General features: G+C 39.6%; 1 protein-coding gene across 9 annotated transcripts in view; it reads left to right on the top strand.

The window, feature by feature from the left end:
- The window catches only part of LOC122554537, an 86,608-nt gene that overhangs the window by 13,933 nt on the left and 48,845 nt on the right, over window positions 1-23,830 (top strand). For all 9 annotated transcript variants that reach the window (XM_043699715.1, XM_043699716.1, XM_043699713.1 and 6 more), the window contains 5 exons: window positions 2,785-2,859; window positions 8,824-8,971; window positions 13,963-14,081; window positions 17,417-17,476; window positions 22,963-23,096. In XM_043699715.1, coding sequence (XP_043555650.1) covers window positions 2,785-2,859; window positions 8,824-8,971; window positions 13,963-14,081; window positions 17,417-17,476; window positions 22,963-23,096 — 536 coding nt within the window. The remainder of the gene's footprint in view (window positions 1-2,784; window positions 2,860-8,823; window positions 8,972-13,962; window positions 14,082-17,416; window positions 17,477-22,962; window positions 23,097-23,830) is intronic.

The following is a 23,830-nucleotide window of genomic DNA, read 5'->3' as shown; positions in this document are numbered from 1 at the left end:
TCTGGACTTCCCGACCCCAGGGAAAAGACTTTGTCTAGTTATCATATCCATGCTCCTCATAATTTTGTAAACCTCTATAAGGTCACCCCTCAGCCTTTGACGCTCCAGGGAAAACAGCCCCAGCCTGTTCAGCCTCCCCCTGTAGCTCAGATCCTCCAACCCTGGCAACATCTTTGTAAATCTTTTCTTAACCCTTTCAAGTTTCACAACATCTTTCCGATAGGAAGGAGACCAGAATTACATGCAATATTCCAACAGCGGCCTAACCAATGTCCTGTACAGCCACAACATGATCTCCCAAGTCCTGTACTCAATACTCTGACCAATAAAGGAAAGCATACCAAACGCCTTCTTCACTGTCCTATCTCCCTGAGACTCCACTTTCAAGGAGCTATGAACCTGCACTCCAAGGTCTCTTTGTTCAGCAACACCCCCTAGGAGTGGGCGGCACGGTGGCACAGTGGTTAGCACTGCTGCCTCACAGCGCCTGAGACCTGGGTTCAATTCCCGCCTCAGGCGACTGACTGTGTGGAGTTTGCACGTTCTCCCCGTGTCTGCGTGGGTTTCCTCCGGGTGCTCCGGTTTCCTCCCACAGTCCAAAAGATGTGCAGGGTCAGGTGAATTGGCCATGCTAAATTGCCCGTAGTGTTAGGTAAGGGGTAAATGTAGGGGTATGGGTGGGTTTCGCTTCGGCGGGTCGGTGTGGACTTGTTGGGCTGAAGGGCCTGTTTCCACACTGTAATGTAATCTAATCTAATGTAATGTAATCTAATCTAATTTCTGACCTTACCATTAAGTGTATAAGTCCTGCTAAGATTTGCTTTCCCAAAATGCAGCACCTCACATTTATCTGAATTAAACTCCACCTGCCACTTCTCAGCCCATTGGCCCATCTGGTCCAGATCCTCTTGTAATCAGAGGTAACCCTCTTCACTGTCCACTATACCTCCAATTTTGGTGTCATCTGCAAACTTACTAACTGTATCTCTTATGCTTGCATCCAAATCATTTATATAAATGACAAAAAGTAGAGGGCTCCGCACCGATCCTTAAGGCACTCCATTGGTCACAGGCCTCCAGTTTGAAAAACAACCCTCCACCACCACCCTCTGTCTTCTACCTTTGAGCCAGTTCTGTATCCAAATGGCTAGTTCTCCCTGTATTCCATGAGATCTAACCTTGCTAATCAGTGTCCCATGGGGAACCTTGTCGAACACCTTACTGAAGTCCATACTGATCACATCATCAATCTTCTTTGTTACTTCTTCAAAAACCTCTGGGTCTCTAATGCGTTATAAAAAAAAGTGATTAGAACAATGAGAGCAAATTCTGTGGGTCTTGTTTTCCCTTCCAAAGAGCAGTTAATAAATATTTTTTTGTCAATTGCTGAGAAGCAATTTAAGCCTGTGTAATTATAGAATAATTATAAAAGCAGTTATGTAACTTAGAAGTTGGAGTAGGACATTCTGCCACCACCATGCCCCACCCTCTTCCCCCAAGCCTGCATAGCTATTCTAGATTGTGGCTGATCATCATTTTCCTACACTATCCCCATATCCTTTGATGTCATTAGTATCTGGAATTATATTGATCTGGGTCTTGAATATACACAATTACTGCCTCTGGAGGAATGAGTTCCAATGATTCATTACCCTCTGCGAAGAAATGCCTGCTCATCTCAGTCCTAAATTACGTCTCTTATTTTGAGACTGTGTTCATTTGTTCTAGATTCCCCAGCCACGAGTAACATCTTTTCTATATTTATCCTGTCTACACCTCTAAGCATTTTAAGTTTCAATGAATTCACTTCTCACTCTTCTAAACTCTAGAGAATACAGATTCAGACACTCAGCTTGTGAAATCCCATCAAGCAGCTTGCTATTAATGAAAACAGGTTAACTTGGACATTCATCCATGTTATGAAAATGCATACAGAGTTTAAATCAGAATAAATAATAATTAAGAACACAAGAGCAAAATGCTACAGATGCTGGAAATCTGAAATCAAAATATTTGAAATACTCAGCAGGTCTGGTAGCATCTATGAAAAGGGGAAGATAGTTAAGATTCTAGATCATTTTATCAGGTTCAACCCTTCCATGAATTTTCTGATAAAGGTCATGAATCTGATACTTATGTTTCTGTCCAAATGCAATGTTATGCACTTGAGGTTAGAGAGCTCCAGGCATGTTTTTGCTATGAAAAGGTAACTGATCAAGAAAGAGACCTGAATTAGTATTTGCTTATTAACTGAAGGAACATAAAATATATGAGTTTACTACAGGCAAAGTTGGATTCCCTAGGATTTTAAGTCCGTTTACAGGAATGATGTTTGTAAAAGTAAAGGTTGCTTAAACCTTGATAATGGGTCTATATTGCATGTATACTTAGTCATTGTGTTCAGTTTTGAACTCCATCCATCAAGAAGAATAGAGATGCTCTGCAGAAATGCTGAGGAGTGTGACCAGGAGGATATCAAATATGATAGCACTTCCTCTTAATATTGTTGAAATGCTGACTTGTAAAGGGTAGATTAAACTTATTTTAAGTGACAGGTGATTTACATACAGACTGATTAGTATTTAATTTTAAATTAAATAAAACAGAAAATAGGATAAAGTTGTGTGCCAGGTATTCCATTTTTATTGCAGAATTTTAAAACCAAAAACTTTGCAACAATTTGCCAATTTGTAGAAAATATTAATGTAAAACTAATATATTTGTCCAAAGATGTTTAGCAACCAACTCTGTCTCTATAATTTCATTTTTATGCTTTGGTCTTAGGAGGAGTTTGACAAACTATTAATAAAGTATGCAGAAGCTGAGAATACCATTGATCAGTTGCGGTTTGGAGCAAAGGTAGGCACATTAATATAGAGAACTATAAGTCACTCGATTCCATGATCGGTCAATTATCACACCTGTAAACGACTCTTTGTCCAACAAGCAAACAATCGTTTATTGTATGTTACAGTGCTGGGTTGGCAGACTCTGATTTACCCAGAAATATGAAAACTTCTTGGCAATCAAAAGAATCCAACAACCTTACAGAGTTTGCATAAGGTTTATATCATCATCAGACATAGAGCATGATTGCACAGTTAGAACCAATGAATAGTTATAATTACTTTGTAGGTAGTAATTTGAACCAATGATATTGATTAAGTTGTAATGGCTTATGTCACCTTTTCACAGCTTGCAAAATGTGGTTTAGTATTTCCTTTACATAGACTCGCAGTTTGCAGGTGTGGTTAGTTATTTAAATGACTTTAAGGACTAACTGTAGGATTTCCATGTAGGGAACCATTTTGTCCTATCTCCACTGTTATTTCTGATTTTTATTGGAGTTACATCAGTCTACGGTTTCTTGTTTCTGACTGGTTCAGAGCAATTTTAATTTAGTAATGCAGAAGTTCTTTTGTGCACTTTGCAGAAGCCATTTCGTCCTACCTCCCAGAGGCCCATATTCTGCCATTTTGTGCCACCTCCCAGAGGCCCATATCCTCAATATCAGCAACAATATGCAAATCTTTAGTGTCAAACAATGTCATAATTGGCACCTTGATAAAAAGTATTGTTGTGAACAGCATCTAAGACTAGGTTTCCATCTTCAGTTTATTCTTGCATCATGTTTCCTAGATTTCAGGAACAGATGGATAATCAGAGTCACTATCATTTATGCAACGAAGAGAAAAATAATTTCAACTTTAAAAAGAATTCCTTTTTATGTGTGGATACATACCACTCAATATATGTTAATAATAATTCATTGATCTTTAGTTTTGTCACAGGCAGAAAAGGGTGGTAAATGAACTTTAATATTTTATTTCCCTTCTAAGTTAAGCAGAGAATTGTTTTCCTTCTGTTTTGAAATGCACTGTGACATGTTTCCCCTAAAGTTTTCATGAAGGCCACAATTTATAGTGATTCGCAGCAAACTCTCTTTAAGGTTAAATCAAAAGTTTATTCATGTATTCAAACCTCGGGGATGATCGTCGCAACACATGCACGTGGACACAAGCATACAAGGAAGAAAAAAAGAGAAAAGCGTTCATAGGAAGTAATAACCTAGGCAAAAATCAAAAATACAATTAATAAGTCATGTGATTTTTAGAGTCCAGAAAGCAAGTGTCCAGTGAGAATTCTTTTTTATAGGAATTCAGATTCAGGCAGATCCAGCCTGCCGAGGGTGAATTCTTTTTAAAGTTGATGAAAGCAAATAAAACATGATGTTACTGTATGAACAAACCGCATCAACATTTCAGCTGAATAGAAGATTACTTTAGAACTAGGTTCGAGGAGCACATCTGACTTGAAGCTGACTTAACCGTTAGCTTGGAGTAAGGTTATTCTGTTGATGGTCTTAAGACTCAATTCAATTGACTGGTAAAAGCAAATATGATTTTACCAGCCTGTTATATTATTTGCAGACTGATTATATGTTAACAGCCGACTGATTCTTATCAGAATGAAGCAAAGAAGTCCAGAAATAACAATGAAATGTTTCAGAGACAAGAGGAGTTCTAACTATGAGACAAGGTTACTGGATGAGTCAGAATAGAAATGCTGGAAAACTTCAGCAGGTCTGGCAGCATCTGTAAGGAGAGAAAAGAACTGACGTTTCGAGTCTAACTGACCCTTTGTCAAAGCTTTGGCAAAGGGTCAATTAGACTCGAAACGTCAGCTCTTTTCTCTCCTTACAGATGCTGCCAGATCTGCTGAGATTTTCCAGTATTTTCTCTTTTGGTTTCAGATTCCAGCATCCGGAGTAATTTGCTTTTATACTGCATGAGTCACTTTAGTTAATGGGGTAGTTTCTATGCCCCTGGTCAGAACTATTGCTTATTCTGTGAGCTAAATGATGGGCCATTAGTGTTTTTCAGGTATAATGAATTTTAATAGACCTCTTAGTTACTAGACGTGGCTGGGAGACATATCATCTACTGTTCTTTTGTGTTTGTTGCCTGTAAGTCTATACAATGCAAGTGTATGAGATTCCAGGAGGATAGTGTCTGAGTTGTGTCCTGATAATTACTGATGACAAAAGGCCAGAAGTAGTATAGTCATAGGAGTCAACTTGCATCCTATGATGGGAGGCAGCCATGTTTCAGTCTGGAAAAGTCCATTTTAAATTAAACAAGAACATTTTTTAAAAAACAATTTATGATCTTTTTCAGGTCTTGTACACTTAATAGTTTGCATAATTTAAATTTGTGAAATAAGGTCAATTTGCATGTTATTCAGCTCCTCTTCCTGTCTACTTAATGCTTTACAAATAGAATACTTTTAAGAATTTACCAACATGGTCTTATATAAATACACAATGTATAAATCACTGGAATTAGAGAGATTATGTATTTATTTATCCAGCCATTTCAAAACGTATTGAAGTGGGAAATATTCTCCTGTAACTAACAATTGTTGCTTAGGCTATAAAGTATACTGGTAATAAAACTATGATCATGAAAAAGGCACAAGCAATCTTTAAGTCATATGGTCTGTCCACTATTTGCTAAATTCCGTCAAACATCCTATTCGCTGTTTTAGAATTTTGGATACCATTGTCAATTTAATGAATTTAAATACAAAAGGAAAGTATGTTTTATTGAATGTCTTATCAGTTTTTTTTTAATATTCTTACTAATCATTCAGACTTATTGTGCTGTTTAGAGGTGGTTGAAGTAAATATTTGGCAAATTTTGCACAGCTTCACTGGAGAGTTTGCAGGCTGGAGTACTAACATTTTCCAGATCACCTACTTGTTCTCCTCCCAAACTGTCAGCAATGCTATTGAGGGTGCATGAGATCGAGAGTGGCCATCTTTCCTTCACCCCAGTGAAGCCCTTAGTGGCCAGTTATTAGCCTCTTCCCAATTGATTGCAATATATTAAGCTGGTGGAAGGAGGTTAGGGCTGGTTTGAGAGGTGAGGGACCAAGTAGGAAGCTGGCAGGTTAACCTGCTCAAGTTAAGGATGGGAGAGGGTACAGGGGTCCTCCGCCACTGGTCTCCCTTCCCAAATGGGCCTATCCCATGGGCCTCCCAGCACCACCATCCACAGGTAAGCCATATATCCTACCCTTTTCAACATGACTTCCAAACCCCAAATGCCTGCCACCAGTCCTTGGAGCCTCCTATCCTGTCTTCACCACAAGGCCACCAGATGTCTTTTCTAGTGAAATTAGGAGTGAAGATTGTATTAATTGTACAAATGTATGAGTCAATATATATTACTTAGCAAATTGTAAGTCAATTTAATAGAATATGTTTTGAAACATTCATTCCTGTGCTTTCATTCCAGTTGGGTTTATCTTTGATAAAAAGTTGCTAATAATGTAGTCACCTAATAGAAGCAAAGATGGCTGAACATAGAGATACAATCTTTTTTTACCCTTTTGCAGAGTGTATACAGTATATAGTTTACTTAAATGTTTTGGGACCATTTCCAAAGTGAATTTGCTTTATACTAAGAGCATGTGAATATGCCAATCTTAAGCTTTACAGACTAAATGCTAAAATTACAAAACTGGAGTTATAATTTAAAACAAATTTAGCAAAAAAATAGGTTGGAATGTTATGCAAGCAACAGGAACTCCTGCACCAGTTAACAGTTCAGGTGGAAGCCCAGGTTGTTTCTGTAGGGGAGGCATAATGCCTTTTAAGTGCCTTAACTGGCCACCTCTGAGCCTATAACCACAAGATAGAAGTCCTGCCCCCGATCTCCTTAGCTACATACTAACCACTGATAGCACTGGCTGCTGCTGATAATGCTCCAGGTCCCAACTCAGAGATTGTCACTGGATCCCTGGAAGGTTAGTAGAACAGAATGAGGGTTGAGGAAGAATTTTATTGAAGAGGGGACACTGAGGCAAAGTCAAGAGCAGAGAGCTTTCAGTGCTGCTCCATTTCATGATACCAGCAGCCTCAACCAGACATTGAGCATCTGACAGTGAAAGACCATGATGCCATGGACAAACTGAACAGAATTTTTGGGGCAGACTTCAGGATGCATGAGACGGCCATACAAGTTCATTAAATTCATGAACCACCACTAAATTACAGTGCCTCAAAGAAAATTATCTGTCTTTGGACTACAGGCTGTGGTATAAATACAAGCAAAATTTTGCTGACAACTCAGCTCCACAAATATGCCCATCCTTAATGATTGGGAAGTCCAAGCATCTTTAGTCAGAAAAGCCAAGTGGACAATCCATCTTAGGCCTATCCTCAGATCTCCAGCATCAAATACACCACCTTTAAGCAATTAAATTCACTGCCCACAATATTCAGAAACAGCTGAAAGGACTGGAACTAGAAAATCTATGCACCCTGACAACATTTTGGTAACAAAGCTGAAGACTTCTGATTCTGAACTAACCCTTCCTTAGCTACACTGTTGCAGTACAGATACAAGCACAACATCTACTAGCAAAATGAAAACTTGCCCAGATATGTCCTGTTGACAAAATTTAGGTCAAATCCAACCCACCAGCTTCATCAGTCACCTCTCAATCATCAATATGAAAATATAAAGTACTATCAATAATCCTACCATGCAGCAATTATTTGACAGTAACATATTCATTGCCACTCCATTTTTGTTCTGTCAGGCCTATTCAGTGCTGACCTGTTCAGAGCTTGGTTCAATGATGGAAGATAGAGCTAAACCAAAGAGGGAAGTGAGAGTAATTGCCCTTGACATCCAGACATCATTTGATTGAATGTAAGATCAAGGAAACCTAGCAAAACTGGAATTAACGGTAAACATTTCATTGATTGGAGTCATACCTAGCGCAAAAGAAAATTTATTTTGATCAGTCAGTCAGTCATTTAAGCAACAGAACTTCACTGCAGGGTATCCTCAGGCTTGTTCCATGTCCAAATTGATCCATCAAAGACCTTTCCTCCATCATAAGGTCAGAAATAGGGATGTTACTGATGATTTCACAATGATGAGCAACAATTTCAACTCCTCAGACATTGAATCAGTCTTTGTCCAAATTCAACAAGACGTGGACAAGATAATATTCAGGCTTGCTTTGATAAGTGGGAAGTAACATCTCTGCTACACAAGTACTAGGTAACGACCATCTCAAACAATCCAGCCACTTGACAACATACTAGGTGTTACCATTGATCAGAACTGAACTGGACTAGTCATATAAATATTATGACTACAAGAGGAGGTCAGAAATTGACATTCTGCAGTGAATAACTCACTTCCTGATTTCTCAAATTATATCCAGACACAAGTCAGAAGTGTGATGGAATACTTACCACTTGTCTGGATGAGAGCAGTTCTAACAACACTTAAGAAGCTGAACACCATCCAGGACAAAGCCGTCTGCTTGATTGGCACACTATCTAACAGTTTCAACATTCTATCTCCACCACTGATGCAGTGACAACACTGTGTACATGTACAAGATACACTGCAGAAATTCACCAAGACTACTGTAACAGCGTCTTCCAAACCCATAAATTCTACCACCTAGAAGACAAGGACAGCAGATGCATGGGAACACCATCACTTGCAAGTTCCCTTCCAAGCAATACACCATCAGGACCTGGAACTAGGTTGCTATTAATAGGAGGAAATTCTTGAATTCCCTTCCTAACAGCAAAGTGAGTATACCTACACAGATTGTAGTGGTCTAAGCATGGACATTATCTAACTCATCCATGCTGACCATTTGTCAGCATTTGGCCTATGTCACCATAATACATATCATTCAGGCCCCTATAAGATTCCGCCCATTTACTTTTTCTGCAAATACTTTGCTTTGTCAAACACAGACTAATTCTGACTTTGATTCTTTTACTAGGTATCTGAAAACTCTGTTTCAAATCAGAATCAAATGCTTCAGTCTGGACTTTTGTCATCATCCTGTCAAGTAATCAATTCGGCTGGTTCCCAGCAACATGAAACTCAGTCAGGATCTGCTTCCCATTCAATTATATTCTCTCCTTCAGGTAAATCACTAACATTTAGATTATGGATTTGTGTAATATTTATCTTTTAGGACTTGTTCATAGAAAATCTAAATATTTAGTGTATCCAAGAGGAAGTGTGTTAGCAGTGTTTGTGTTCAAGTGGTTATTGGCATTTCAATTACCTTGAATTTTATCTCTTACTGTTTCCAACAAGGCCTATACAATAAATCAGCAATAGATCACAAAGTATATTGAAGTTGTTTAAACTTACTTGAACTTCTCCATCCAGGAAAATTATGTAGTTTAAGTCTGCACTCAAAAGTAGACTGAGAGCATGATTTTTGGTCCTTGTGAGCTGGGAATGGAAGGAGCCTGAAAATTACAGGAGAGCCAGTTGATTTGTTTCCTAACCCCTTTCCCGCCCAGACATTTTGGATGACTTGGTTTTGAGGCCAGGTGTAGCGTACATACCACAGGGCAGTAAAGCAATAAGGTTATTTCAGATTGTTAACCAGAGGTTAGAAACCGAATGGAATTTTTCCCTCTGTTCAATTGCCTGAAGTGTGTAACCATGAGAGACTGGGATACCAGAGCTCCAGACAGGCCTATAAAGTCTGCCTACAAGCCTGAGTACAGGTGCAATCAAAGGCTACTCTGCACTCACCCTACCACAGTCTAGTTCCACCATTCACAAGGGCAGGTTTAATTATGAGTAAGAGTCCAGGCTCTTGATTCCCACTTCCAAAGCAAAAATTAATAGACATACATTTTAGTAAAACAGGGAACGGCTGAATAGACTGGGGCTGTTTTCCCTCGAGCATCGGAGGCTGAGGGGGTGACCTTATAGAGGTTTATAAACTCATGAAAGGCATGGATAAGGTAAATAGACAATACCTTTTCCCTGGGTTGGGGGGAGTCCAGACCTATATGGCATAGGTTTAGGGTGAGAGGGGAGAGATTTAAAAGAAATCTAAGAGGCAGCTTTTTCATGCAAGGGTAGTGCATGTATGGAATGAGCTGACAGAGGAAGTGGTGGCAGCTAGTACAATTACAACATGTCATAGAGTCATAGAGATGTACAGCATGGAAACAGACCCTTCGGTCCAACCCATCCATGCCGACCAGATATCCCAACCCAATCTGCCAGCACCTGGCCCATAACCCTCCAAACCCTCCTATTCGTATACCCATCCAAATGCCTCTTAAATGTTGCAATTGTACCAGCCTCCATCATTTCCTCTGGCAGCTCATTCCATACACGTACCACCCTCTGTTTGAAAACGTTGCCCCGTGGGTCTCTTTTATATCTTTCCCCTCACACCCTAAACCTATGCCCTCCAGTTCTGGACTCCCTGACTCCAGGGAAATGACTTTGCCTATTTACCCTATCCATACCCCTCATTATTTTGTAAACCTCTATAAGGTTGCCCCTCAGCCTCCGACGCTCCAGAGAAAACAGCCCCAGCCTGTTCAGCATCTCCCTATAGCTCAAATCCTCCAACCCTGGCATCATCCTTGTAAATCTTTTCTTAACCCTTTCAAGTTTCACAACATCTTTCCAATAGGAAGGAGACCAGAATTGCACGCAATATTCCAACAGTGGCCTAATCAAAGTCCTGTACAGCCACAAGATGACTTCCAAACTCCTGTACTCAGTATTCTGACCAGTAAAGGAAAGCATACCAAACGCCTTCTTCACTATCCTATCTACCCGCAACTCCACTTTCTACCTGCACTCCAAGGTCTCTTTGTTACCCTCTGTCTTCGACCTTTGAGCCAGTTCTGTATCCAAATGGCTAATTCTCTCTGTATTTCATGAGATCTAACCTTGCTAACCTTCCCATGGGGAACCTTATCAAACGCCTTACTGAAATCCATATAGATCATGCCTACTGCTCAGCCCTCATCAATCTTTTTTGTTACTTCCTCAAAAAACTCAATCAAGTTTGTGAGACATGATTTCCCACGCACAAAGCCATGTTGACTATCCCTAATCAGTCCTTCCCTTTCCAAATACATGTACATCCTGTCCCTCAGGGTTCCCTCCAACAACTTGCCCACCACCAAAGTCAGGCTCACTGGTCTATAATTCCCTGGCTTGTCCATACCACCCTTCTTAAACAGTGGCACAACGTTAGCCAACCTCCAGTCTTCCAGCGCCTCACCTGTGATTATCGATGATACAAATGTCTCAGCAATAGGCCCAGCAATCACTTCTCTAGCTTCCCACAGAATTCTAGGGTACACCTGATCAGATCCAGGGGATTTATCCACCTTTATCCATTTCAAGACATTTAAAAGTGGCCACCCGAGCGGGATGCAAACCTGGGACCCTCAGATTAAGAGTCTGATGCTCTATCAACTGAGCTAACCGGGCTCACTGTAAAAGACATCTTGATGGGTATATGAATAGGAAGGGTTTAGAGGAATATGAGACAAGTGTTGGCAAATGGGACTAGATTAATTTAGGATATCTGGTCGGCATGGACAAGTTGGACCAAAGAGTCTGTTTCCATGCTGTATATCTCTATGACTCTATAATGTTTGCACTTGCTACAAGATGTTGAAATTTATATTATTTCTCCTTATATAAACCTTGCATATGATTTAGCAAAGCTTTGGCTGTTGTAAATAGTGAATATAGTATTGTTTATACAATTATTTTATACCCCTTTAGTTCTGTGTCAAAATTAACTATTACAGTTCATACCTAGTTAAGCACTGAAATTTCAAATTGGCTGAATCATTTGCAGTCATTTTTAACTCTTTTTAGCCAGTATCTTGCCTTCTCAAGTGAAAGAATAAATATAAATGTTTCTAAAACTTGGAAACTGAAGTCACAATATGTATCTTAAAGTATTTTTAAAATATTGCTGCCTTATATGTTTTTAATATGAAAAGAAAAACTTGGATTACGTGTTAACGTTGATCATGAAATAAAAATTCTTTTGTTTAGAAGATAGGCTGTTCTCAATATTTTCTAATCAACCTGCTCAGAGATGTTATGACACACCCCTGGAGCAGGGAAGACTTAAAACAGGATCTCCTGGCTCAGAATCAGGGACACAACCAAACATCACATAAATTACAAATGAAAGGAAAATAATATGTTCATAGTCTTGTAATCCTTGAAGATAGGCCCAAAGTAATTCTTAATACTTTAAAACAGGTGACTATAATTTCTGCCCATCCCATTTTTAAATTATTTGTTCTCTTAGTTATTAAATTCCGTCCACTCCAGGCATCTATTACATAGTACTGAAGGGCCTGCCATTCTGATAGTGAGTAAATCACCAAGGCTGGATTGTATCCCAGGCTGTTAAAGAAAGCCATGAAGGAAATAATGGACATATTGAGGATCATTTTCCAATATTGATACAGACAAGATATAGGCAGATTATTGGAAGTCTATGAACATTGTACCATTGTTTAACAAGGGTGCAAAGGATAGGCCAAATTGTTATAGACTGGTCAGCCTGACCTCAGTGGTGGGCAAATTATTAGAATCAATTCTGAGAGACAGGTAAATTGTCGCTTAGAAAGGTATAGATTAATCAGGTGTAGTCAAAATTGTTTTGTTATTGGAATGTGAGGGGATAAAGGGAAATGTGGCAAGTTGGATTCAAAATTGGCTCAGCAACAGAGAACAAAGGGCAATGATCACTGATGTTTTTGTGAATTGAAAGTAGTTTCCACTGGTATTCCACAGGGCTCAGTAATGGGTCTCTTTCTGATTTAGACATAAATGTGGAAGACATTATTGGGAAATTTGCGGATGACACAAAAATTGGCCATGTAGCTGGTAGTGAAGAGGATAGCTGTCAACTCCAGATTTTTTTCAATGGTATTTTTGAGTGGTGGAAATCTGGCAAATCGAATTCAGTCCAGAGAAGTGTGAGGTAATGAATTTGGGGAAGGCAAACAGAGCAAGGGAATACTAAGTAAATGGGAAGATATTGAGAGGATTCAAAAAAGTCAGAAACTTGGTGTCCTTGAAGTTGGCAGAACAGGTAGAAAAGGTGGTAAAGAAAGTATATTGAATACTTTCCTTTATTGGATGATGTACAGAATACAAAGCAGGTTGTAATGCCGGAACTCTAAAAAATTCATAAACCGGAATTTTGTGTGCAGTCCTGGTCATCATATTACAGGAAGGGCATAATTGCTCTGGAAAAGTACACAGATTTATAAGAATGTTGCTAGGGTTTAAAAAGTGCAGCTACAGGAAATATTTAATAGATTAGGAATGGTTTTCTTTGAACCGAGAAGGCTGAGGGATGACTTGTGAGATGTCCAACATTAAAAGAGGCTTAGGTAGAGTAAACAAGAAAGGCCTATTTTTCCTAGTGGAGAGGGGTCACTTACCAGAAGCCACAGGATTAAGATGAATATTAGAAGGATTAGAGGGGAAATGAGAAAAACACTTCTTCACCCATAAAATGGTCAATATATTGTTTGTGGTGGAGACAGAAACCCTCAAGTCCTTTAAAAGGTATCTGGATCTGAATCCTGTAAGATTATGGACAAGGTGCTGGAAGAATGGGCAGCTCATTTTATTTCCAGCTAGATGGACTGAATGGCCTCTTTCTGTAGATCAGAAGACTTACAGTGTGGAAACAGGCCCTTCGGCCCAACAAGTGCACACTGACCCTCCGAAGAGCAACCCACCCAGACCCATTCTCCTACATTTACCCCTTCACCTAACACCACGGGCAATTTAGCATGGCCAATTCACCTAACCTGCACATCTTTAGACTGTGGGAGGAAACTGGAGCACCCGGAGGAAACCCACGCAGACGCAGGGAGAATGCGCAAACTCCATACAGACAGTTGCCCGAGGAGGGATTTGAACGCAGGTCTCTGGCGCTGTGAGGCAGCAATGCTAACCACTGTGCCGCCCGGTGTTGCACCTTTCTACAGTTTCTTCTCTTACCTTAAATATTAAATGTGACATTAACAACAATCAGTTTTTTGGGTTTTTTTTTCAAGAATCAGCATACAGTATACTAATTGTCCTATGTCATTTTCAGTTATTTCTGCTGGAACCAAGCCAGATTCATGTCAACCCTTTGCTGAGGTTCACAAGGCAACAGAAGCTGAACAAATGGCTCAGGAGCTAAATGAACACATTGAATATTTTAAACATCAGGTGATTACTTAAGTGAAGCATAACTATGCTAACTATTGTAGCATTCATTGCATGTATAACATTAAAAGAAGCAATAAACATACTGACACAGAGCAAAATTATCCAAATTCCACATAAATTACTTTTTGATATATTAATTGGCATTTTGAGAAAATTAATAACAGACCCCGCATAGCAATAAATAGGTATTTTAAGAACAATGTAGAAACACTGAATCTGTTTTGATTGTGACAAATTAGTATCATTGCTTACGACAGAGGCTACTGAAGAATTACAGTTTTCCAAAATACAGGGTTGTTTATAACACTGATTTATTAATATAAAACAGAACTCTACTTACAATATTTGCAAAATTCTTTGTATGAATTCATGTGAAACAACCTATAGTGACAGCTGATGTAGTATTACAAGACTGGCTAATCTCCAGAGATAACATGTTCCGCCACAGGGAAAGATTGTAAACAGGATCTTGATTGGCATTTTACAGTAGTGGCCATAAAGCAGGGTGCACCAGGAATCTGCTGGGAGACTACAAGTGTTTACCTGATGGACTCCCTATGTGGCAATGGCATCTCACAATGTTCGTAAAAGGCCAATCAGGTCATGAAGTACCTCTTAATTGCTAGCCTAATTTGCATGTTGGCTGTCCAATGAACAGCTGTGCCACTGAGTTTCTTGCCCTTGGGAAAATGCCAAAGTAGCAGGAAGCTATCATGCCTCCCTGCCGATGGGAAAATTCAGCTGTCATTTTCTTCATTGAAAATTGCTTACATTCCCCAGCATCATTCTTGCAATGTCAGAACCAAAAATAATCAAAGTTAAAAATCACACAATACCAAGTTATAGTCCAACAGGTTCAATTGGAAGCACACTAGCTTTCGGAGCGCCTGACAATCACCTGATGAAGGAGCGGCGCTCCGGAAGCTAGTGTGCTTCCAATTAAACCTGTTGGACTATAACCTGATGTCGTGTGATTTTTAACTTTGTACACCCCAATCCAACACCAGCATCTCCAAATCAAAAATAATCAAGAATGTGTTTCAATATATGCCAGTAGGTGGAGCAAAGTAGAAGCTGATGAATAGCTTTCCAATGAGAAAGTTGTACCTTACGTAGGTGAACGTTTGTTTCTTTTTAGTATCACAGCTAATGATGGGTTTGGGGTATTAGGGCAACATATGCTAAAACATCTGTAACCATATTTGCAGTTCCTGAGTAGTTTATGGTATTTAAAGAACAATATGAATTGTTGTTTATGAAAATAAATACTAATTATAAAACAAACACAATAAATGGTTAAGTATACATTTAATTTGATTATTTGTTTTCTGTTCTAATATTTTGAACACAATTATAATTGAGTATCAGAAAGGAAGATTAATAATGCACATTCCCAGAGATTACATTGTGATTATTTTGGATTAAAAGGCCTGAATACTGGTCTACAAAATTATGAGAAGCTTGGGTCAAGTGGATAATCAGAGGCTTTTTCCCAAGGATGTAAAGGTCAACTATATGAGGGCACAGGTTCAAGGTGAGAGGAATAAAGTTTAGGGGAGAAGTGTGGGGAAAAGTATTCATGCAGAAGGTAATGAGTGCCTGGAGCACACTGCCAGTGAAGGTGGTGGAAGCAGGCACGTTAGCAATGTTTAAGGCATATCTTGGTAGACACGCAAATGGGCGATGAACAGAGGGACAGAAACCGCACATGTGCAATAAGTATTGGGTCTAAGTAAGGAATAGGAATCGGTGCTGGCTTTGTGGGCCACAGGCCTGTTCCTGTGCTGTATTGTGATATATTGTATCATTGTATAAATGTAGGGTGACACACTGACTTCAGGATTCAGTTACATATTTTTTTCCTCAAGAAATTCCATGTAACTAGATCAATACATTTCTAAAATAGTACAGTTGAAATTTTGAAGATTCCATAATATTTTCACATTTACATTGATAATATTTGATTGTTTAATCAGTGGTTTGGGCTTGCCTTAATCTGCCGCTTTTTTTGCTCCAGTTACTATACTTACTTGTTTATTCATTACCATGGCTCCATTTGTCACTGATACCTTCCTGTTATTGTGATATTCAATAGAATAGCTTTTGTAACATACACCTGCTCATAGTTTTTTCTTTCCCTCATCGACCCAATCAACACCAAAGCTTGGTGAGAGTAATATGTTGTCTTTTTGAGTATCTTTGTTCGGTCTAGGTGGATTGAAGTATTACTTTGCAAGGACATGTGAACTGATTCATACTGATAAAGAAAATAAAAAGACATAAACACAAGGAGCACAGGCTGTTTTAAATGAGTTAGTATGTTTAATAGAAAATACATTATTGATAATTCATCTTTGATGAATAGATTTCATCCATAATATAGGTATTCATGTTAACTAATTAAGCAGAAATACTTAAATATATTTCACTTATTATCACAGTGCTGGATTACGTAGCATTTGATTTTAAAGCCTCGGATGCTGCCTGACCTGCTGTGCTTTTCCAGCACCACTCTAATCTTGACTCTAACCTCCACCATCTGCAGCACCCATTTTAAGCACAAAGTACAGAAAGCAAAATTCCAGAATCCAGTAATTAACTATTTAACAAAAACTATAACACTGATAGTTATCAATCGAATGGAACATTTATTTCTTCATGGCAATTTGGTGCTTTGAACAGTAGACTGTCTATTTTATTCAGTACTGTACAGTTCTTTGTTTTAAAATTTTAAAGAATAAATGTAGTTTACAGAATTGCTGTCTGTCTCTATCACCTTTTTCTGCCTTATCTTTGGAGTTGCTAATTACAGTTTATCCTCCAATTTTTTGTGTCAACTATGGGAATTTTAATGCATTCCTTCAAATATCTAAGGTGACATGGCAATTTATTAGGCTATGCTTCACCGTCAGTTAGCTGCAATTAATACTTTTTGATATATTTGACACCTAAAATTTCTCTGTTTCCATATGGTGGAAATGGTCTCACAAACTTTGCAAAAAAAGGGATGTTTTTAATCAACTCAATTGGCAGAAACTGAGTGTGAAAATTTAAAATTACAGAACCATTGTCCTGCAACAAAGAAGTCAATTTCACATTCTAGAATGCAGGTTTTAATATAAGTCAGTAATGATTAGTGATGAACTGTTGTGGTAATGGGTTGGAATTACATCTTTATTATCAGTATCAAGAAATATCAGTAAATTAGTAATATAAAAAGAGTAGCTATTGAATCTGAGGAAGCATATTTTACTACATATGTCTCAAAATATACAGATTGTTGTTTAATGTTTGTTGGATTCATTTAATTATGACAGTGAACATTACCTTTTTAGGTTGAAGACTTTCAGAAGCGCCTTAATTCTGAATCAGTTTCTCTAGAAGATGTACAATGGGTAATATATTTATTAGTAACTTTTCAACATGTCTACATGTAATTCAACATTGAAATAATAACAATTATTTTAATAGTTATTTTATAGTACAGAACCAGCATACCGTTGAAAGTCAGGCATGTTTCTGAATCTTTAATTTCAAACAGTTGCAACAATTTATATGATATAAGAAAATGGTGCTGATGGGTTGGCAAATGTACTCTGATAGACTAAGAAAATTTTCCATGGAAAAGGCAACAAGAAACTAAAGAGTCTCCAGGGTCCTGAGTAATTTAAAAGAATGCTTAAGATTTTTACATATTTCTAATGTTTGCAAAGAATGTGGCCATGCTTATGATCATTTGTTACTTCTAGTAAGCATAAAGAAACTATAATATAAATTTGAGAAATGCATCAAGTCTGACAGCATCTGTGTCAGTTTTGAAGAAGGGTCACTAGTCTTGAAACATTAACTCTATTTTCAGTCCACGGATGGTTCCAGACCTGCTGAGTTTCTCTAGTAGTTAGTGTTTTCATTTGTTTCAGATCTTTAGCATCAGCAATTCTTTGTTTTAATATCACAATATAACCTAATTATCACAAATTGAATGTTCATGTAGAAATTAATGTATTTAGAATTTTTGAGCAAGTGTTGCCCAATCACAAAATCATATTTAACAATAACCATGTTATATTAGGAACAAATTACTGCAGATGCTGGAATCTGTACTGAAAAGCCAAATCCCGAAGATCACAGAAGGCCAGTCAGCATCCATGGAGAGAGAGCAAGCTAACGTTTTGAGTCTAGATGACTCCTCCTAAAAGTTGGAGTGTGGAGGGGACAGCAATTTATGCTATAGTTTGAAGGGGAGGGGGCGGGGGTGGGAGCTGGGGATAGTGGGTGCTGGATGCTGGTGAAGAAAGATGTTGATAGTTCAGAATAAGTGACCAGAGTGTGAGAATGGCAGAACAATGGTGTATCTCCTGCCAGACTTGAAAGATTTTATATTAGGCTTTGCAAGTGCAGGCTGGTTGACACTCCGCATTCCAAAACATTGGTCTTATCAGTACTCTTATAGCTAACTTGCAAACAATAGACTGTATCAAAGGTATCTTGTTCGCTGTAGATTAGATTCCCTACAGTGTGGAAACAGTCCACACTAACCCTCTGAAGAGTAACCCACCCAGGCTCATTTCCCTCTGACTAATGCATCTAACACTATGGGCAATTTAGCATGGTCAATTCACCTGACCTGCACATCTTTGGACTGTGGGAGGAAACCGGAGCACCCAAAGAAACCCACGCAGACACTAGGAGAATGTGCAAACTCCACACAGACAGTCATCTGAGGGTGGAAACGAACCTGGGACCCTGGTGCTGTGAGGCAGCAGTGCTTACGACTGAGCCACCGTGCCGCCCATGTATATCATGCAAACTCATGAATGTGCCAAAAGCCACCACCTTTGAAATTGAAAAGTGCTCAATCCACTTCAGATTATCATGGAAAGGCAAAGTAACTGAAAAACCTGAACAACAGGTTAAGCATAGCTCTGCAGATAAACAAACTGCAGAATCCAAAGCTGGAATCCAAAGTAGACAAATAGGTGGCTGGAAGAACAGAGCAACCTAGGCAGCATCAGGAGGAGAAGTCAGTGTTTCATATTTAACCCTTCTTCAGGACTGGATGTGAGGGTATGGAGAGCTGCAGATAAATAGGGGGTTGGGTGAGGAGTAGAATTATGACGTAGTGATGGGTGAGCACAAGTCGTGGTCGTGACTAGGTGGACAGAAGGGATGAATCTGGTTGGTAGCTGGAAGGAAGTGTCAGTCCTACCTCGACACCATTCTCTCTGCCTTGGTCCAGGTGCTTCCCACCTACATCCAGGACACAAACCACGGCCTCAACTTCCCTGGCCCTCAATGCTTCATCCTCGTGATGGACATGTAGTCCTTGTACACATCCATAGCCCACAATGATGGCCTGCAGGCCCTTAGTTTTTTCCGCTCTAACATACCCATATAGTTACCCCCACCCTTCTCACTTTCTCCAAATTCAGGGGCTGGCTATTGGCACTCGCATGAGCCCTAGCCACACCTGTCCCTTTGTCGGTTATGCTGAACACTCCCTCTTTAGTGCATACGCTGGTACTGTTCCCTAACTCTTCCACTGTTATATCGATGACTGCCTTGCTGCTGCACCCAGGCTGAACTGGAGCAGTTAATTAAATTAGTTAACAACTTCCAGCCTTCCCTCAAATTCACTTGATCTATCTCGGACACCTCCCTCCCCTTTCTTGACCTCTCCATTTCCATCTCCAGTTTACAGACTGACATTTACGATAAACCCAAAGACTCCCATAGCTACCTGGACTACACCTCCTCCCATCCTGTATCCTGTAAAAATTCCATCCTATTTTCCCAACTCCTCTGTCTCTGTTGCATCTGCTCTGATGAGGAGACGTTCCACTCCCAAGCATCCCAGATGTCCTCCTATTTCAAACAATGTCTTTTGCCCCCTTTGTCAACCAGACAGACCTCCATTGCAGCTCCTCCATTCCCTTCTCCAATGCTCTAAACCCCAACCCCCAAATATAAAAAAGATAGGGTCCCCCTTATCTTCACTTTCAATCCCACCAGTTTCCGCATCCAACATATCATCCTCAAACACTTCCACCAACTCCAATTAGACCCCACTATCCAGAACATCTTCCCCTCCTGACTCCTGTCTGCCTTTTGCAATGACCCTTCCCTTCACCATTCCTGGTTTGCGCCACACTCCCCACCAATGCCTCCAACCCCCCCACCCCTATCTTCCCCTGTAAAATCTGCAACACCTGCCTGTACACCATTTCCCTCACCACCATCCAGGGCCCCAAACAGTCCTTCCAGGTGAGAAGGAGGTTCACCTGTATCTCCTCCTACCTAGTTGACTGCATCTGGTACTTCCGATTTGATCTTTGCTACATCGGGGACACCCAATGTAGACTAGGTGTCTGTTTCACTGAGCATCTTTGCTGCGCCCAAAATGGCCGGCCTGACTTCCTGATCACTGCCAATTTCAATTCCCCCACCCACTCCCTCTCCAACATGTCCATCTTCGGCCTCTTCCTTTGCCATGGTGAATCAGACCATAAATTAGAGCTAAAACACCTCATCTTCTGCATGGCCATTCCAGAGGACCTAACATTGAATTCTTGAATTTCAAATAACCTTCCCACCTATCCCCGGCTCCCTTTCCAGCCCTGCCTCTTCCCTTCCGTTCCACCTATTGATCCTTCCAGCTAACAATTGGATTCATCCCTCCCATCGACCAACCAGGTCGTACCCATTACCTGTGCTCACTTATCAGTACATCATCATTCTGCTACTCTCTCCACCCCACACCACACCCCACACACCCCCAACACCCTTCTATCTGTAGCTAACCCCTACCCCCACATCCATTCATGAAGAAGGGTTAAACCGGAAACGTTGACGTCTCCACTTCCTGATGCTGCCTGGGTTGCTGTGTTCTTCCAGCCTCCTGTTTGTCTAACAGATTAAGCAAGCCATTTAATGCTGCCTCTATGCAATGATTATGCAAGTGGTATTTCTACTAACAGGATGCTGCTGTCAATCTAAAGTGACATTCTACCTATCACATTATTAAGCAATGTTGTGTATGAACTTCAGTGCCAGTGCAATGCCAGGAGTGTAGGCTATCCATCTCTATGACTAGCTGATCTGATCAAAAAGCATATTCCTTTGGTTATTTGTAATAGGCAATGTACAAACCATATTCAACTCGCCTGCAATTTCAAAACCCAAAGTAAAATGTCTGCTGTTAGTATTTTCTAATCGACTTGTTCAGAGATGTTATGGCAGATAATTCTTGAACTCAGGCTCCTGGTTCAGAGGTAGCGACACGGTGGCTCAGTGGTTAGCACTGCTGCTTCACAGCACTAGGGACACAGGTTTGATTCCTGCCTTGGGTGACTGTCTGTGTGCAGTTTGCACATTCTCCCTGTGTCTGCATGAGTTTCCTCCCACAATGCAAAAATGTGCAGGTTGGGTGAATTGGCCATGCTAAATTGCCCATAGTGTTCAGGGGTTGTAGGTTAGGTGCATTAGTCAGGGATAAAGGTAGAGTAGTGGGGAACAGGTTTGGGTGGGATACTCTTCGGAGGGTCGGTGTGGACTTGTTGGGCCGAAGGACCTGTTTTCACATTGTGGAGATTCTTTACACCACTGCTGCATTACGAGAGCCCATAACATGTTTGCTGTTAGGTATTTTCTAATCGATCTGTTCAGAAATGTTTTGATATACTCCTGGGGCAGGTGAGACCTCCTGGGTCAGAGGTAGGTACACTACCACTATGCCATTATAGACCTCCCAAAATTTCTGCTGTTAGGAATATTCAGTAATAGGCAGCACCTGCCAAATAGTTCTGAGTGTGCTAAAAAAAACAATTTTATACATTCAGCCAAGCTTGTAACAAGGCTCATTTAGATTTGCGAAAAAAGACATACATTCATGTGCAGTGATTATTGTCTGCCAACAAAGGATATATTCAACCCTTCTAGCTTTTATGAATTACCCTAGTGCTTGGGAGTCTATAGTTCATTATTGCATTCCAAATTGCAACACCTCAAACAATCACTGTCGACTTGCCAACTAATTATAAACTTTTTCTGCTGTAGAATAAATAGTTGGGATTATGTGAAATTTGATATTCTTCCATTTTGTCCTGATAACTGCAGGACAAAACACCTCAGAAACATGTCTCCCTTTACAGCAATAGTATTTTAATCAGCATATGGATATTTGACAGACTGTTTGATAAAGCAAAGTATATTTATAAAAAGTGAAAGGGCGGAATCTTATGGGGCCTGAATGATATGTACTATGGTGAGATAGGCCAAATGCTGGCAAATGGTCGGCATGGATGAGTTGGATCAAAGGGTCTGTTTCCATTCTGTACAGCTGTATGACTCTATGATACTAAATCAAATGCAAGTATATTTTATGCAAATTAAAATGTTATGGTGATATTTATTCCAAGCAATGTACACCAAGTGCATGTACAAAACAGGGCTAAAACATCTAATATACTTAATAGTTTCATTTGATAACGTAGTAAAGAGAAATAAAGAGCTACAAGATTTGAGTTAGAATATTCTTACCAGTTATACGCTACAGGTAGTTCTTCTATAACGCGATGATTGTGTTCTTATGCAACCCTGTGTTATAGAAAAATCGCACTTTAGAAACAGCACTTAAAGTGTTGGTGATGTAATCGCGTTACAGCTAACACACATTTTAAAAGTTCATACTTCAGAAAGAGTGTCCCTAATTTGTCAATTGCACTACAACAAATTTGCATTAATGAAATATGTGTTATAGCAGAATGATCTGTATAATTATTGGTAGATATGAGGATGAGAATAAAATAAAATTAACCTAGGGTCATAATCTAAACATAATCTGTCTCAAACCTGCAATTAGTAATTGTGAATTTTCCTTCAGGAATTTAAGAAACTAAGAGATGGCCAAGAGAAACTAGAAAGAAGATACATTGCAACAAAAGATGAGCACCGAAGTTTGCAGCAGCGCCGCTACCTGGACAATAGTATCATTGTTGGGGAGTTTGACCCTGACAGGTATGGTTTGATAAAATGGTATTTGACATTTGTAGTATGATTCACATTTCTGTTCATTAATGGACTAAATACAATTTTGACAAAGTGATGAATTAACATATCAGCATTAAATGCAAGGGAGAACCACTGTCTGGGTGGAGCAGTGTAAGAGAGAGAGAGAGCGAGAGAGACAGAACCTCTAATTGCAAGAGCAGCTCATTATGGATTCTGTCTTTCTCACATATAGAGACAACATTGCTCTGATTATTTATAGGAACATATAAATTAGGAACAAGAGTAGGTTATTTAGACCCAAAGTTTGCTCCACCATTCAGTAAAAATCACAGCTGAAACTGATTGTAACCTCAAATCCGCATTCCCACTTATCCCTGAGAAACTTACACCCCCTTGCTTAACAAGAATCCACCTGTTTCTGACTCAAAATTATTCAAGAACTCTGCTTCCATAACCCTTTCAAGAAAAGATTTCTAAAGACAATCTTCTTGAGAGGAAAAAATTGTCTCATCTCTATTTTGAGTGGGCAATCCTGATTTTTAATTAGTGGCCCCTCATTCTCAATTCTCCCATAAGAGGAAACATCCTGTCCCCATTTGCCCCGTCAAGGCACCTCAGGATTTTGTTTTCATAAAGTTGCTTCTTCTAAATTCCAGCAAATGGAATTCTAGCCTGTCCAACCTTCCTTCATAAAACAAGCCGCTCCCCCACCCCCATTCCAGGTATTAATCTAGTAAACT

This window comes from Chiloscyllium plagiosum, chromosome 11 (assembly GCF_004010195.1).
Source record: "Chiloscyllium plagiosum isolate BGI_BamShark_2017 chromosome 11, ASM401019v2, whole genome shotgun sequence".
Lineage (NCBI taxonomy): Eukaryota > Metazoa > Chordata > Chondrichthyes > Orectolobiformes > Hemiscylliidae > Chiloscyllium > Chiloscyllium plagiosum.
Note: the sequence above shows the minus strand (reverse complement) of the source record. Positions and strands in the feature narration are given on the sequence as shown.